The sequence below is a fragment of the Sinocyclocheilus rhinocerous genome, unplaced genomic scaffold, assembly GCF_001515625.1.
Source record: "Sinocyclocheilus rhinocerous isolate Xijiao unplaced genomic scaffold, SAMN03320098_v1.1 scaffold147, whole genome shotgun sequence".
Lineage (NCBI taxonomy): Eukaryota > Metazoa > Chordata > Actinopteri > Cypriniformes > Cyprinidae > Sinocyclocheilus > Sinocyclocheilus rhinocerous.
Window position 1 is genome coordinate 270,953 of NW_015651498.1, and position 16,878 is coordinate 287,830.

Genomic DNA, 16,878 nt, shown 5'->3' on the forward strand with positions numbered 1-16,878 from the left:
AATACAAGGTATGTGTGCAACAGGGTGCGCAAACAGACAGAATTGTTCTGATTGGCCTGTTTTGTGATTATTTGTGGGTGGGCTCTTGTGTAAAGTAGTGGACCATATATTAACAGCCCCGACCTATTTAATTTGTTTAGCCTACTATTGATTTATGCATATGCTGGAGTGCTTGGTATCATAGATGAGTGCTTTTAAGTGACTGAGTTTTACAGTGGTGCTTTATACATTGTTCTTGTGTTATGTATTATTATGAACAGATACTTGACAATCATTTTACATTTACCACATTTAGTCATTTAGCAGATGCTTTTATCCAAAGCGACTTACAAATGAGGACAATAAAAGCAATCAAAAGCAGCAAAAGGGCAATAATATGTAAGTGCAGTTACAAGTCTTGGTTAGCCTAACGCAGTACAAGTAGCAAGTTTTTTTTTTTTTTAATAATAGGCTAAATAAAAAGAAAACAGGTAGATAGAATAGAAAAAGAATAGGAAACGCTAGTGTTAGAGGGTATTTTTTATTTAAAAAAAGAAAGAAAGTAGAAATAGAAAAGAGAGTAGAATAGATTTTACTTGAAATACTCTAAATAATCTAAAACAAACCCAGTAAATGCATGTAGTATTATGTTGGCTTCCTGAGATTATAGTGTTTGACGTCTTTTAAAAAATATTTAAAATAATATCTGTCATCTCTGTTCATCAGTCACCCACCACTTCAGTTGCTGTGGTCTTTATCTGTAGCAGACAGGAAGAAAATTGTGATTAAAAAAGGAAGCGAGCTTTCAACTACCAATACATCTTATGTTTCTTATATCTTTTTCCAATATATTTATTAAATGAAATGCACAATTGCTCATCCTACTGTATAGGTGTATTTTCATGGAATGACCTGAAAGACCCAGATTCCGAATCTTCTCTGACTGAAAAGTTTTGATGCCCATAACCTCTGTCTATGGATCCTGAAATAATATAGTTATTATTTTCAGTCATGTAGTTCTTACATCTTTCCCCATGTTTGAGAGTTTCATATTGTACAGCTGCTGAAGTATAGGCTATTTACTAAAGCATGCACAAAGCAACAGATAGATATCATACCTCTTGATGTAAAATCAAAGAAGTCATCGTCAAATAATGATAGCCTTTTTTTGCTTGATGTTCTGCTAAAATGAGAACACAGTGTTATTTGTTTGTTTTCTTGTTTTGGTCTTTGAATAAGTCACAGAAACCGTTATACAGACCTCTTGGCTCTGTAGAGCACCACAAGCATCACAGCTGAAACGATGATAAGTAGAGCAAAAGCTACTAAACAGCCGAAGAGAACAGCGTAGAAACCGGCTCCTCTGCTGTAAAGCTCACACTGAGCTCCATAGTACTTCTCAAAGTAAGAACTGTAACAGCTAGACAATTAGCAAAATGAGGATGAGTTGATAAGAAATTATTTCTTAACTTCTGAAGACATTAACTTTTGCCGATATTTCATTCTTGCCCATCAAATTCAAAAGTTGATTTGTTAAGTTTGAATTGCTTTTTTAAAATATTCTGTTAATTCTTAAAGTAATAAGCTTTTATATAACCTTTTTTTTTAGTCTGAAGGCAGCCACTTTAATCATTTGTAGGTAAATATCCTTTGATCAACTGAAAACTGTGCATGTAGTTTTATTAGAATTTGCTTTTAAGGACTTACTTGCACTGTGGTCCATTTATTTCATTTTGGCATTCACCTTGTTGATTGCAGAAGTTGGGATCTTTTTTGCATGATCCCACACATACCCATGCTCCATCTTCAATCTCTACTGTAAAGTTTGCAAAATTCACGGTGCATTGCACAAATGGATGTAGATCTGAAATATCTACACGCAACAAAGATAAAAAAAATAAATCTGGTATTCAAATTAAAGATCTCTATAAATTAATACAATAGTCATCTGAAGCCATATTACAAGCAGTAGAACAATAATCCACGTGTCCCTTAAATTAAGTCTAGCTTTTTAAAAAAAAATATATTAAATGAAGGTTATCTGTCCAAAACCCCTCCCCCCCCCCAACTTACCTGATATTTCAACTGTCCCCATGGTAATTTCGGCATTTTGGATGGAAGCATTACCGAGAGCTATGCTGAGATTTTTAAATGAATCTGAGTCATTAAAGATTTTTTCCAGGGTGGGTCCCAAATCGTTATTTAGAAACATTATTTGTGAGTTGTTGTTGGGATAGTTATACACTGCAATACTTTCAGCAATGACACTTCCGTTCCTAGATGAGAAAAATACATGCCACATATTAATATGTCTTTTGCTTAGCAAATATTTGTAAATGTATGAAATTCGAGAGAAATCAACTTACTTTAGCCTATGTATTTGCACATCCTTGAAATTTTGTGCATCTGCTCTTTTACAAAGGATTGAAAGCTGTCAAAAAATAAAAATAAAAAACATTTTCTGAATATAAATACTGATCCATAATATATTTTGCAAATATAATAAATATATATAATAATTATAATTTAAATAATAAATATAAATGATTACAAAATAACCTTCATGATGCCATCAAACTTTTTGATTTATGTCTACTGAATAAGATTACTAAGTAGGGTTTCCAAGTCAATGTATGCATTATTGCAGTAAATGCATTTTACATCTAATTTGACTTCAGACCTTTTTCACTTCTGTTAAGTTTTAAATGACTTTTAAAGTTGTCTACTGCAAATAACATTGATACATTTTAAAGTGTGGCTTAAGAGTCTGACTACTTTCGAGGCCACTGAATTAATACACAATGTGAAATAATTGTGAGCAAATTTGTGATCGTCTACTGAATAAGATTACTAAGTAGGGTTTCCAAGTCAACGAATGCATTATTGCAGTAAATGCATTTTACATCTAATTTGACTTCAGACCTTTTTCACTTCTGTTTTATTTCACTTAAGTTTTAAATGACTTTTAAAGTTGTCTACTGCAAATAACATTGATACATTTTAAAGTGTGGCTTAAGAGTCTGACTACTTTCGAGGCCACTGAATTAATACACAATGTGAAATAATTGTGAGCAAATTTGTGATCTTTAAAGTACTTCAAGAAAAGGAACTAGAAAACTTTACCTCACGTTTTAAGATGGAAATTAGTTTTTTTGATTCTGTAGAGTTCACATCGTTATACTTCGTAAGATAGACCATCATAATTTCGAGAGAGATACTTGCATTCCTTGTGGGTATGCTTTCAGCTGCAATTAAGGTGAAGATTTAGAAAGATTTCAACATAAGTGTGCTGGAAATTGTGACAATTATTGTGCTAAGTATTTTTGTAATTAAAAATCGGATGGCTGTGGGTTGTATCATGTTTTAGCTCTAAAGCATATGCACAAATGTTTTAGCTAAAATGTGACACAACCCACAATACAAGTAACTTAAATTGTCACACTTCACAACTTGTTAACAACAAGTATCTTGGGTGCTAATTTAATATTGATTCAATGCCCACAGCACAGTGAACAAAAATAATTTACAATGAATATGTAAAATAAGAAACAAAGTAGAGAACACAAAGTGTAATAATGATCATTTAGGAATAGTATGATTAAATACTCACACCAAGTAACTGTTGATGAGTCATTTACAAAAATGGGGGAAGTTGTAGTGAGTGAGGCAGGTGAGTCTGGAGAAATTGATCCAATGGTTTCCAGTGGTGGAAATGTCGAATGAATTGACTGTGTTGAATGTATTTCTGTGCTTGAAATTGAAATAGTGGTTTGTGTCTGCTGACTTGTTTGTTCAGCAGTGGTTGTGCTCAGAGGGGACAAAGTTGTTGAAAATGTTGATGGAGCTAATGTTGTAGATTCAGTTTCAGTGGTAGAAGTATATTGAGTGGTTTGTGTCTGCTGACTTGTTGTTTGCTCTGCAGTGAATGCAGATATTACTGTTGTAGATGAAGTGAATTCTGCTGTTGTTTGTCCGATTGTTGTAGACGATGGAGAAGATGGAGTAGAATCTGTTGTGGATAATTTAGTTGCCGCTGTTGATCCACTTTCACTTGTAGATGATTCTGCTGTGGTTGTGCTCAGAGGGGACACAACTGTTGTAAATGTTGTTGGAGCTAATGTTGTAGATTCAGTTCTAGTGGTAGAAGTATATTGAGTGGTTTGTGTCAGCGGGCTTGTTGTTTGTTCTACACTAGATGAAGATATTGCTGTAGATGAAGTAAATTCTGACGTTGTCTGACCTTCTGTTGTAGACAATGGTGAAGATGGAGAAGTATCTAATGTGGATGATGTTGTTTCCAGTGTTGAACCACTTTCAGGTTTTGATGATTCTAATGTGGTCATGCTTATAGGAGACACAGCGGGTGTAAATGTTGATTGACTTGTCGCTGCAGATTCTTTTTCTGTGGTAGTACTTAACTGAATGGTTTGTGTCTGCTGGCTTGTTGCTTGTTCTACACTAGATGAAGTTATCTCTGTAGATGATGATATTGGAGAGGTGACTGTTGTGTATAATGTAAATTCTGCCGTTGATCCACTTTCACTTGTGGATGATTCTATTGTGGTTGTGCTCATAGGGAACACAGCTGTTGTAAATGTTAATTGAGGTTTTGTTGTAGATTCTGTTTCTGTGGTAGAACTAAACTGAGAGGTTTGTATGTCCAGGCTTGTTGTTTGCTCTGCACTGGATGGAGATGTTTCTGTTGTAGATGAAGTGAATTCTGATGTACTTTCTCCTTCTGTCGTAGTAGATGGTGAAGATGGAGACGTACCTGTTGTGGATAATGTAGATTCCACCGTTGCTCCACTTTCAATTGTAGATGACTCTATTGTGGTTGTGCTCAGAGGGGACACAGCTGTTGTAAATGTTGATGGAGCTAATGTTGTAGATTCTGTTTCAGTGGTAGAAGTATATTGAGTGGTTTGTGTCTGCTGGCTTGTTGTTTGCTCTGCAGTGGATAGAGATATTACTGTTGTAGATGAAGTGAATTCTGCTGTTGTTTGTCCGATTGTTGTAGACGATGGTGAAGATGGAGTAGAATCTGTTGTGGATGATGTTGTTTCCAGTGTTGAACCACTTTCACTTGTAGATGATTCTATTGTGGTTGTTCTCATAGGAGATACAGCTGTTGTAAATGTTGATGGAGCTGTTGTTGTAGATTCTGTTTCAGTGGTAGAAGTATATTGAGTGGTTTGTGTCAGCGGGCTTGTTGTTTGTTCTACACTAGATGAAAGTATTGCTGTAGATGAAGTGAATTCTGATGTTGTCTGTCCTTCTGTTGTAGACGATGGTGAAGATGGATTAGAATCTGTTGGAAATGATGTTGTTCCCAGTGTTGAGCCACTTTCACTTGTAGATGATTCTGTTGTGGTTGTACTCAGAGGGGACACAGCTGTTGTAAGTGTTGTAGATACTTCTAATGTTGTAGATTCAGTTTCAGTGGTAGAGGTATATTGAGTGGAGTGTGTCAGCAGGCTTGTTGTTTTTTCAACACTTGATGAAGATATCTCTGTAGATGAAGTGAATTCTGATGTTGTCTGTCCTTCTGTTGTAGACAGTGGTGAAGATGGAGAAGTATCTGATGTGGATGATGTTGTTTCCACAGTTGAACTACTTTCAGTTTTTGACGATTCTAATGTGTTCGTGCTTATAGGGGATACAGTGGTTGTAAATGTTGATTGACTTGTTTCTGTAGATTCTTTTTCTGTGGTGGTACTTAACTGAATGGTTTGTGTCTGCTGGCTTGTTGTTTCTTCTACACTAGATGAAGATATCTCTGTTGATGATGAAGTGAGTTTTGATGGAGTTTGTCCATCCGTCGTTGTAGATGGTGAAATTGGAGAGGTGTCTGTTGTGGATAACGTAAATTCTGCCGTTGATCCACTTTCACTTGTTGATGATTCTATTGTGGTTGTGCTCATAGGGAACACAGCTGTTGTAAATGTTAATTGAGGTGTTGTTGTAGATTGTGTTTCTGTGGTAGAACTAAGCGGAGTAGTTTGTATGTCCTTGCTTGTTGTTTGTTCTACACTAGATGAAGATATTGCTGTAGATGAAGTGAATTCTGATGTTGTCTGTCCTTCTGTTGTAGACGATGGTGAAGATGGAGTAGAATCTGTTGGGAATGATGTTGTTCCCAGTGTTGAGCCACTTTCTTTCGCAGATGATTCTGTTGTGGTTGTGCTCATAGCGGACACAGCTGTTGTAAATGTTGATGGAGCTAATGGTGTAGATTCTCTTTCAGTGGTAGAAGTATATTGAGTGGTTTGTGTCTGCTGGCTTGTTGTTTGCTCTGCAGTGGATAGAGATATTACTGTTATAGATGAAGTGAATTCTGCTGTTGTTTGTCCTATTGTTGTAGACGATGGTGAAGATGGAGTAGAATCTGTTGTGGATGATGTTGTTTCCAGTGTTGAACCACTTTCACTTGTAGATGATTCTATTGTGGTTGTTCTCATAGGAGATACAGCTGTTGTAAATGTTGATGGAGCTGTTGTTGTAGATTCTGTTTCAGTGGTAGAAGTATATTGAGTGGTTTGTGTCTTCTGTCTTGTTTGTTCTACACTAGACAGAGACGTACCTGTTGTGGTTAATGTTGATTCCACTGTTGATCCACTTTCACTTGCAAATGACTCTATTGTGGTTGTGCTCATAGCGGACACCGCTGTTGTAAATGTTGATGGAGCTAATGTTGTAGATTCGGTTTCAGTGGTAGAAGTATATTGAGTGGTTGGTGTCTGCTGGCTTGTTGTTTGTTCTACATTAGATGAGGATATCTCTGTTGTAGATGAAGTGAATTCTGATGTTGTCTGTCCTTCTGTTGTAGACAGTGGTGAAGATGGAGGCAGACTGAGTGGTTTGTGTCTGCTGGCTTGTTGTTTTCTCTGCAGTGGATGGAGATATTACTGTTGTAGATGACGTGAATTCTACTGTTGTTTCTCCGATTGTTGTAGAAGATGGCAAAGATGGAGTAGAATCTGTAGTGGATAATTTAGTTGTCGCTGTTGATCCACTTTCATTTGTAGATGATTCTGTTGTGGTTGTGCTCATAGGGGACACAGTGGTTGTAAATGTTGATTGACTAGTCTCTGTAGATTCTATTTCTGTGGTGGTACTTAACTGAATGGTTTGTGCCTGCTGGCTTGTTGTTTTTTCCACACTTGATGAAGATATCTCTTTAGATGAAGTGAATTCTGACATTGTCTGTACTTCTGTTGTAGACAGTGGTGAAAAGGGAGAAGTATCTAATGTGGATGATGTTGTTTCCAGAGTTGTACCACTTTCAGTTTTTGACGATTCTAATGTGGTTGTGCTTATAGGGGACAAAGCGGTTGTAAATGTTGATTGACTTGTCGCAACAGATTCTTTTTCTGTGGTAGTACTTAACTGAATGGTTTGTGTTTGCTGGCTTGTTGTTTGTTCTACACTATATGAAGATATCTCTGTTGTTGATGAAGTGAGTTTTGATGGAGTTTGTCCATCTGTCGTCTTAAATGGTGAAATTGGAGAGGTGCCTGTTGTGGATAATGTAAATTCTGCCGTTGATCCACTTTCACTTGTTGATGATTCTATTGTGGTTGTGCTCATAGGGAACACAGCTGTTGTAAATGCTAATTGAGGTGTTGTTGTAGATTGTGTTTCTGTGGTAGAACTAAACTGAGTTGTTTGTATGTCCTGGCTTGTTGTTTGTTCTACACTAGATGAAGATATCTCTGTTGATGAAGTGAATTCTGATATTGTCTTTTCTTCTGTTGTAGACAATGGTAAAGATGGAGTATCTTTTGTGGATGATGTTGTTTCCTGTGTTGAACCACTTTCACTTGTAGATGATTCTATTGTGGTTGTGCTCATAGCGGACACAGCTGTTGTAAATGTTGATGGAGCTAATGTTGTAGATTCGGTTTCAGTGGTAGAAGTATATTGAGTGGTTGGTGTCTGCTGGCTTGTTGTTTGTTCTACATTAGATGAGGATATCTCTGTTGTAGATAAAGTGAATTCTGACGTCTGTCCTTCTGTTGTAGACGATGCTGAAGATGGAGTAGAATCTGTTGTGGATAATTTAGATTCCACCGTTGCTCCACTTTCAACTGTAGATGACTTTATTGTAGTTGAGCTCAGAGGGGACACAGTTGTTGTAAATGTTGATGGAGCTAATGTTGTAGATTCTGTTTCAGTGGTAGAAGTATATTGATTTTGATGGAGTTTGTCCATTTGTCGTTGTAGACGGTGAAATTGGAGAGGTGCCTGTTGTGGAAAATGTAAATTCTGCCGTTGATCCACTTTCACTTGTAGAAGATTCTATTGTGGTTGTGTTCATAGTGGACACAGCTGTTGTAAATGTTAATTGAGGTGTTGTTGTAGATTGTGTTTCTTTGGTAGAACTAAACTGACTAGTTTGTATGTCCTGGCTTGTTGTTTGTTCTACACTAGATGAGGATATCTCTGTTGATGAAGTGAATTCTGACATTGTCTGTCCTTCTGTTGTTGACGATGATAAAGATGGAGTATTATCTTTTATGGATGATGTTGTTTCCTGTGGTGAACCACTTTCACTTGTAGATGATTCTATTGTGATTGTGCTCACAGGAGATACTGCTGTCGTAAATGTTGATGGAGCTAATGTTGTAGATTCTGTTTCAGTGGTGGAAGTATATTGAGTGGTTTGTGTCTGCTGGCTTGTTGCTTGCTCTGCACTGGATGGAGATGTTTCGGTTGTAGATGAAGTGAATTCTGCTGTTGTGGCTTGTTGTTTGTTCTACACCAGATGAAAATATCTCTGTAGATGAAGTGAATTCTGACGTTGCCTGTCCTTCTGTTGTAGACATTGCTGAAGTTGGAATAGTATCTGTTGGGAATGATATTGTTTCCAGCGTTGAACCACTTTCAGTTTTTGATGATTCTGATGTGGTCTTGCTCATAGGGGACACAGCTGTTGTAAATGTTGATTGAGCTGTTGTTGCAGGTTCTGTTTCTGTGATGGCAGACTGAGTGGTTTGTGTCTGCTGGCTTGTTGTTTGCTCTGCAGTGGATGGAGATATGTCTGTTCTAGGTGAAGTGAATTCTTTAGTACTTTGACCTTCTATCATAGTGGATGGTGAAAATGGAGAGGTACCTGTTGTGGATAATGTAGTTTCCGCTGTTGTACTACTTTCACTTGTAGATGATTCTAATATGGTTGTGCTTATAGGGGACATAGTTGTTGTAAATGTTGATTTAGCTGTTGTAGGTTCTATTTCTTTTGTGGAAATAAACTGAGTTTGTGTCTGCTGGCTTGTTATTTGCTCTGCACTGGTTGTAGTTATTTCTGTTATTGATGAAGTGAATTGTGATGTACTTTGTCCTTCTGTTGTAGTAGATGGTGAAGATGGAGACGTACCTGCTGCAGATAAATAAATATGTAAAGATATTTACAAAATATTTACAATATTTAGAGTCTGTTTGTGTGGTAGAACTAAACTGAGTGGTTTGTGTCTCCTGGCTTGTTGTTTGTTCTACACTAGATAAAGATATTTTTGTTGTAGATAAATTCAGTTTTGACATCCTCTGTTCTTCTGTTGTAGAGGATGGTGAAGATAAATAGGTGGCTAAAGTGAAAAGAGTAGTTTAAGTTTTTTGGACATGTTTTTCTACATTATTTTAAGGTATTTTGTTAGTGTGTGAAATAAAATCTTGCATGCTTTTTACTTCTTTCACTGAATATGTTTTAATTTTGGGGGGTTCTTCTTGATATTGGATTTTTAGACTTTGATCCGCTGTGTAGTTGTTTGAAGGATGTGCTTATGAGAAAAGTTAAAATAGTTGTTTGTCTTAATTATTATTGTTAAAGTGGGAATCAGTTTTGGAAGTTGTTGTAACTGCATTATTTTAAAAGTATCTTTTTTGTTTAAATTTGACTTTAATATTTATTTTCCTTATTGACTTTTTTGTCTTGCATGGAGTTTTTACATGTCTTTCATAATCCTAAGATATTATTTTTATTTTTGTATTAACATTAATATTTGTCCAAATATAAAAATTTACATTATAGAGCTTTGTCAGTATGTATATTTGTCACATACCACTCTGAGAGTATTTAGAGCATGGGATAATCTTTATAGCATGAATAAATCATCAGTCTTTGTGTACTAGTTTAACAGCATCCAACTTGATTAAATTACAAATTGATTGCTGATATGTCAAATATTTTTTTAGGCAATTTGTAAGTCAGAGGCATGGGAGAATTGATTAAAATTGTGAAGTGTAGGAATATGTGAATTATTTTTTTTACACATATACTATATACATGATATTTAATACAAATTCACAAGGTAATTAATTATGTTCTTTTATATATCAGTTCACTACAGAATGTGAAGATGCAATCACATTTCTTTACTGCATTTATTTAACAGTGTCTTTCTATCTTTTTTTTTTACTAGCTATTCACATTCTTTAACAAAATGCCAACATATTTTTGTTTTAAATAATCAATTTAGTTTAAAACTAAATAATAAAAGGCTTTTGAATCTTACCTGAATTTGCACCAAGTCCCATGACTATGAAAAATACCAGCAGGATTGAAGTTTTTTTCCAGAAATACATGTTGAGATTGTTCGCGTGAGATGGTTGTTTGTTTAAAATGATTACAATTTATCTTTTGAAATTTTCTCTCTCCAGCACAATTTGTATGAAAATAGTCAGCCAAATGCACCTGCCATCAGTGTTTCTCCTCTGTTAAATTTCAACATCAACCTGATGAAGACAATGCGTGTGTGTTCTCTGCAAACAATAAATGTCATCAGGTATGGGCACTTTTGCGTAAAAAAAAAAGTAAGTTCACGCCTTGAGTAAACCACACTGATTGGGAGTGTATGTGGTTTTGAAATGCCTGAACAGTTATATGACCTTCACCTGTTACACCCTTTCCAAGGAATTCTCAGTACAACAATGCAATAAATCCAAGAGAAGAAAAGAAACTTTCTCTTTCATTTGTGTAAAACAGATATCAGATAAAATTATGCGTAGATACAATAAAACATCAGTTTCAAGTTTAGTGGCTATTCAAGGTCATGCATTGCAATTTGATTTAAAACACTCTTTGTGCTTGTACTGTTATCTAACATTTTGTCGATCATGATAAATCCTTTAAGAAAGCGAATAATACCTAATAATACCTAGTTTATTACTCCAGACAAAGCCAAAGATTACCTGAAAGTTCTCAGATCCAACATAATTGTTTACCAAAACTAAACCGGCAGGAGATGACGTGGATTGGAAGCTGTGTTTTGAGTTGATGCCTTTCTTATATTCATCAAGTTTTGTTATAGCCTAATAAGTGATGGAGTGGTTTTACAACGGTTTCACATTATCATGTTACATTCTTCACAAACTCATCAGTTTAAAAGTTAAACTAGGTCCTGCTTGGGAAACAGAAGCTAGTTGGCACCAGTCTTAATACAAGAAATAAACGAATACGTTGCTTTGAGGTTGCTAGGCTGTGCGTAAATATGGCTTGGGTCACTTAGGTCTATGAGATTTTTCCACCTGTTTTATCGTCTGCCAAAAAAAAAGTCATAAATCAATTTGCTTTGTAAATTAATGGCACACCTTTTGTCAACAAGCCGCGTGCTTTGAGAGATCAATCATGCCCATCACACAAACAATACAGGACAAGTTATGTGCTGAAATTTAATACTTAAGGTTAGCAACGTTGGTTTCTTTTGTTCATGTGACATTCTATAAATAGTGACTTTGTGTTAATCAATATTATATGGCAACCACACGAAAACAATGACTCCATAGTAGGTGTAGAATATGTTCTTGACCTTAGGTCATGTCTTCCACACCTGTTTGCTATCTCAGAAACATTTTTGAGTCATAGAGAATATCTTTAGTCATATGTATTACATAAAACCAAAGGGCACTTCCATGAAAATGTCAAGCATACCATGGAGAAAAGAAAAAAAACTTTCGAGCTGCACTGCATTAGAGTGATATAATAGATTTTTCATCCACCACACACAAGGTGTGCTCAAAAAGCAGTAAAGGGTTTAATTTTTATTTCAGTCAATTTTATCATAGAAAGACATGATGCCTGATCTGGTTTGCTGGTTTTAACTGGAGCCAAACTAGTGTTTAGCTGGTTTAGCTGAGCAGCAGACCAGTCTGAGACTATCTTGGGGTTTGAGAGTTTTTCTTTCTTTCTTTCTTTCTTTCTTTCTTTCCAGCATGGTATACACTTCCCTTTTCATTATTCCAGTAATTGCTTTGAAAAACTAAACTGGCCAGAGCAAAACCCAGACCTGAACAGCTTTGGGATGGATTGAAACAGCGTGACTGGCTGATGCTTTTGTGTAGATTTTGGCATTAAGCTAATTTTTGTTGCATGGAAAACTCAAACTCAAAAAAACCAAAACAAATAAAACGTTAAAAATGCACTATAAACCTGTTTTTAAAAATGTTCTGTACAGGTCTGTTACACATCATGTTGTGTGAATGCACAACACAATCCTGAAAGTCTGTAGCAGCTCGTTTTTGACACATCCACTAAACACACTACACTTATCTTAGGTGGTTTTGTAGTCATGTACCAGGTCTTTCCACAATTTCAGGTTTAGTTTGATTAGTTGTGAGGCTTCAATGGATTTTATGTTTTAGTGGTCAAAGCCTGCAGGTTTTAAACCATTGTATATGTAGGATGTTTTCAATAATCATCATCTTGTCCTTTTTTCCTTATTAAAGGGCTAGTTCACCCAAAAATTACAATTCTGTCGTCATTTACTCGCCGTCAAGTTGTTCCAGACCTGTATGAATTTTAATTATTCTGCTGAACAAGATATTTTGAAGAATGAAACTGTTGATGGTCCCCATTGACTTCCGTAGTATTATTATTTATTTATTTCAAACTATGGAAGTCAACGGGAACTGTTTGGTTACAAACATTCTTCAAAATATCTTCTTTATTTTTCCATGGAAGAAAAAATCATATAGGTTTGGAACAACTTGAGTATGAGTAAATGATGGCAGAATTTTTATTTTTGTGTGAACTAGCCCTTTAATATGTAAATACATTTCTACATTATGTGGCTGTTATTGTTTCCAGAGATTGTCTTACTAGGCCTATAGGGAGATGAGAGGGTCTGTATTACTTACTATTGGAGAAAGTGTAACGGTCAACTTGGATCAACTTGGTGTAAAACATATTGAAGATTAGCTGATAGGCTGTCGATTCATTAAATGATAAGCTGTTTCCTCTAAAAAGCAGTTTTTTCAGCGTAGTGAAGCCTCTCCTCCTTTGATATCCATTAAAAAAAAACGGCCTCTGGTCTCCTTTCGCATGTACTGACAAAGCGGAAGCGTTAACATTAGCCATTACGCTTTTTTGGCTAAATGTTGCAGGCTTGCCTTCTAGTGGCTTTGATCGTCCTACTTGGTCACATGAGTGATGCATTTAAAAACAGAGTTCAGACATTATACCTCCAGTTTATCATTATATATACAAAGGGTTTGATACACTAGTATTTATTACTTTTAAGCTGATTTTACATGTGAAGTCAAGCTTTGCATATCTATCTTCCAATAATTCTAGGGCAAAACTTTATTTTGATCCTATTTTGATGCAGTGTGATTTAATTCATTTGTAGCTTGCATCTTTGTTTCTGATAAATTGAGAAATGTTATGATTTTCAAATGTATTTATATTTGATATTGCAGCAATTAGTAACAAAATTACGTATAAACATTGAGTAAGCCAAACTGACATCAATGAAGAAGAAAAAAATAGGGTGGGTTGACGTAGGTAAATCTGATTCATGTTTCCTCATTCCATGTGGACATGTTACTATGTGCTTTATTTTAATAAAGCAAGCCATTTTTAATAGTGCTTTTAGTTGAACACTGTAAAATTGTCAACACTAATATTATTTTTCAAAATTGTAAATAAAACATTATTGGAGTGTTTTACAAGAAAATACTATTTTAATGTTTCTACTTCAAAATTTTGTGTTTAATTCAATGTGTTACTTACCGTTTCTTTGTAATTATTTGTGAAATGTACTAGCAGTTTTTTAATGAAAACTGCAAATTGTTAATCCGTTTAAAGTAAATCCTACCCCAAATCTTTTTCTTGAAATATTTAATATATGAACCTCCAGTCTTAACGGCCACATCACTAAATTCAAATAAAAGTTTGTTGAGAATTGCTAAAAAGAACATTAATTTGTGTAATCGGACACTGTATAACACAGCCCATCCATAAAACCTTCAGACACACCATTGATAAATTTAATTAAGCTATACATAACTTTTACAACCCTCATAAAAGATTTTAAAATGCTTGTGTATCAGACTCACTACATTTATATCGAAACTTCATAGTCTGAACAGCGTGTTCTAAGCCATTCACATATATAAAGTTGTTTAAAAATATATAGCAAAAATCATAAATCAAAAGAATGAGTGACTACTTCAGATAATTTATTTCATTTGCATGGCTCATATAGCTCATATTTATTACCTGCGTATTTCATAAGGTGACCACAGAAAGAATTTGAGCCCTCTGACAAATATTATGTAATACCAGTACATGGCTGTATACAGTTAGATACATCAGTACATTGCTTGCTGTAAAGGAGTTACACAATTGTGTGTAGACTTTTATAGGTTCTGATCCATTGACCTGAAATGAAACAAGGAAGACTGTTCATTTAAACTCTCAGTATAGGTTCCTCAGGCCAGATCATTTATTAATTTCTTTTGTTAGCTGATCATTAGTTCTCAGTGACAAATAGATCGAGATAAAGTGTGTTTACATCAGATTTAATGATTAAAGAATTCACTTTCAGTGTCTACATACCCTTATTCATCTTTCAAACTGTGCTCTATTGTATTGGGTAATAAGGACATTTTAATCAAGCAGTGTCTGAATGTCTGGAGTTTCAACCTGTGCTGAAGCGTATTGCCAAAACACTTTTATAATAAAAAAAAAAAAGTAAAGGAGTTACACAATTGTGTGTAAACTTTTATAGGTTCTGATCCATTGACCTGAAATGAAACAAGGAAGACTGTTCATTTAAACTCTCAGTGTAGGTTCCTCAGGCCAGATCATTTATTAATTTCTTTTGTTAGCTGATCATTAGTTCTCAGTGACAAATAGATCGAGATAAAGTGTGTTTACATCAGATTTAATGATTAAAGAATTCACTTTCAGTGTCTACATACCCTTATTCATCTTTCAAACTGTGCTCTATTGTATTGGGTAATATGGACATTTTAATCAAGCAGTGTCTGAATGTCTGGAGTTTCAACCTGTGCTGAAGCGTATTGCCAAAACACTTTTATAATAAAAAAAAAAAAAAAAAAACATCTCAGTGTAATAGAGAAGTACCAAGCCACATTATCACTACTGAGATGCAAAGAAATCATGAACACTTTATTTTGCATTTACAGTGCCTCCTCCACTTGTTCTTGACTGTCTGTTTTAACTTCTTCTATCGAAGCTGCTTTCTGTCTCCGCTCCGCTTCTGTTATTGTCATTGGATGCAGTGGGAAAAATCCAGCCAATCCTACTCGGAGAAAACATGGATCAAAGTGTGAGGTATGTTGTGAACAGGTGACTTGCCTCTTGCTGTAATCATCACTAAACATTTTATTAAAGGAAATAATGAGTAAGAAATCTTTAGATTGATGCTCACCTAGAAGTTTGGCCACTGGTTTTGTCGTATGGGCCCCACATGCAATCCAGTACTTGATTCTTTCATAATTGAAGGCGACAAGTTTTTCATTGTGTATGTTGGGGAGAGGGTCATATGAGCCCAGCTGCTCAATATATTTACTGTCTCTCGCCCGTTTATTATAAGCAGCCACAATGCGGTAGAAGGGTCTATTAGTGGCACCTCCTAGTGCCAGCCTGATGGCCACATGCCCACCATGATATTTTTTGAGCAGGAAAGATGCTGAGACAAGACATAATGCATAAACACAATGTAAGTTTCACACTGGCAATGTTTTATATGTCAAACATGTGGCTTTAATTCAGAAACAGTAAGACTACTGGTCCTGGAGGCCATATCTTGTGTCTTCCTTATTTGAAACAATTAAACTTGAGATGCTGAGTTGAATCTTGTATGTTAAATTAGGAAGACACCAAAAATGACCAATACTTAGGCTAATAAGAGTAAAAGTAATAAATAAGTGCATTAAGAGTACTTACATAAATGGACCATGATTTAAAGATTGTCTGTTGACGACAAAAGATATTAAGTAGAAACTATTAATAAAACGCCATATATGACCTAAAAAGCTATATTGCATAAACATAATGTAAGTTTCACACTGGCAATGTTTTATATGTCAAACATGTGGCTTTAATTCAGAAACAGTAAGACTACTGGTCCTGGAGGCCATATCTTGTGTCTTCCTTATTTGAAACAATTAAACTTGAGATGCTGAGTTGAATCTTGTATGTTAAATTAGGAAGACACCAAAAATGACCAATACTTAGGCTAATAAGAGTAAAAGTAATAAATAAGTGCATTAAGAGTACTTACATAAATGGACCATGATTTAAAGATTGTCTGTTGACGACAAAAGATATTAAGTAGAAACTATTAATAAAACGCCATATATGACCTAAAAAGCTATATTTGACCAAATCTTACATTAAAATAAGTCAGGCATGGAGTTGCGTTAGGCTATATTAAACACATTTCGCGTAAAAAAAAAAAAAAAACACCACAAACCTTAATAAATCCGGTAACTTCATGTAGAAACGGCTGTAATATTGTTTAATATAAGCTTAACGTGCTTGTAATCGCGCTCAAACACAGACAATTATCTACAAACAGTCAACAACATGACATTCGCAAGGGCGCCGACATCTTTTTCTACCGCACCGAAAGAGTGTTCAGCGATCCTACTACG

General features: G+C 35.2%; 2 protein-coding genes across 2 annotated transcripts; both read right to left on the minus strand.

The window, feature by feature from the left end:
* Positions 1-621: 621 nt before the first annotated feature.
* On the minus strand, positions 622-3,671 carry LOC107712980 (mucin-12-like). The gene is made up of 9 exons (XM_016518381.1): positions 3,590-3,671; positions 3,103-3,224; positions 2,346-2,410; positions 2,053-2,255; positions 1,687-1,852; positions 1,241-1,399; positions 1,098-1,162; positions 892-961; positions 622-737 (listed from the first exon to the last, which is right to left on the minus strand). Exons 2-9 carry the CDS (start codon positions 3,178-3,180, stop codon positions 734-736), a joined length of 810 nt encoding a protein of 269 aa, XP_016373867.1. The 5' UTR covers positions 3,181-3,224; positions 3,590-3,671; the 3' UTR covers positions 622-733.
* Positions 3,672-15,126: 11,455 nt separating this feature from the next.
* Positions 15,127-16,878, minus strand: mrps16 (mitochondrial ribosomal protein S16). The gene is made up of 4 exons (XM_016518359.1): positions 16,698-16,878; positions 16,169-16,195; positions 15,651-15,911; positions 15,127-15,521 (listed from the first exon to the last, which is right to left on the minus strand). Exons 2-4 carry the CDS (start codon positions 16,179-16,181, stop codon positions 15,400-15,402), a joined length of 396 nt encoding a protein of 131 aa, XP_016373845.1. The 5' UTR covers positions 16,182-16,195; positions 16,698-16,878; the 3' UTR covers positions 15,127-15,399.

Coding starts and splice junctions, on each gene's coding strand:
- LOC107712980 (XM_016518381.1), bottom strand. CDS start 3,180: ATGATGGTCTATCTTACGAAGTATAACGATGTGAACTCTACAGAATCA. Junction 2,256..2,345: donor GTGCAAATACATAGGCTAAA/GTAAGTTGATTT, acceptor TTTCTCATCTAG/GAACGGAAGTGTCATTGCTG. Junction 1,400..1,686: donor ATAAATGGACCACAGTGCAA/GTAAGTCCTTAA, acceptor CTAATTGTCTAG/CTGTTACAGTTCTTACTTTG.
- mrps16 (XM_016518359.1), bottom strand. Junction 15,522..15,650: donor ACCAGTGGCCAAACTTCTAG/GTGAGCATCAAT, acceptor TTCTCCGAGTAG/GATTGGCTGGATTTTTCCCA.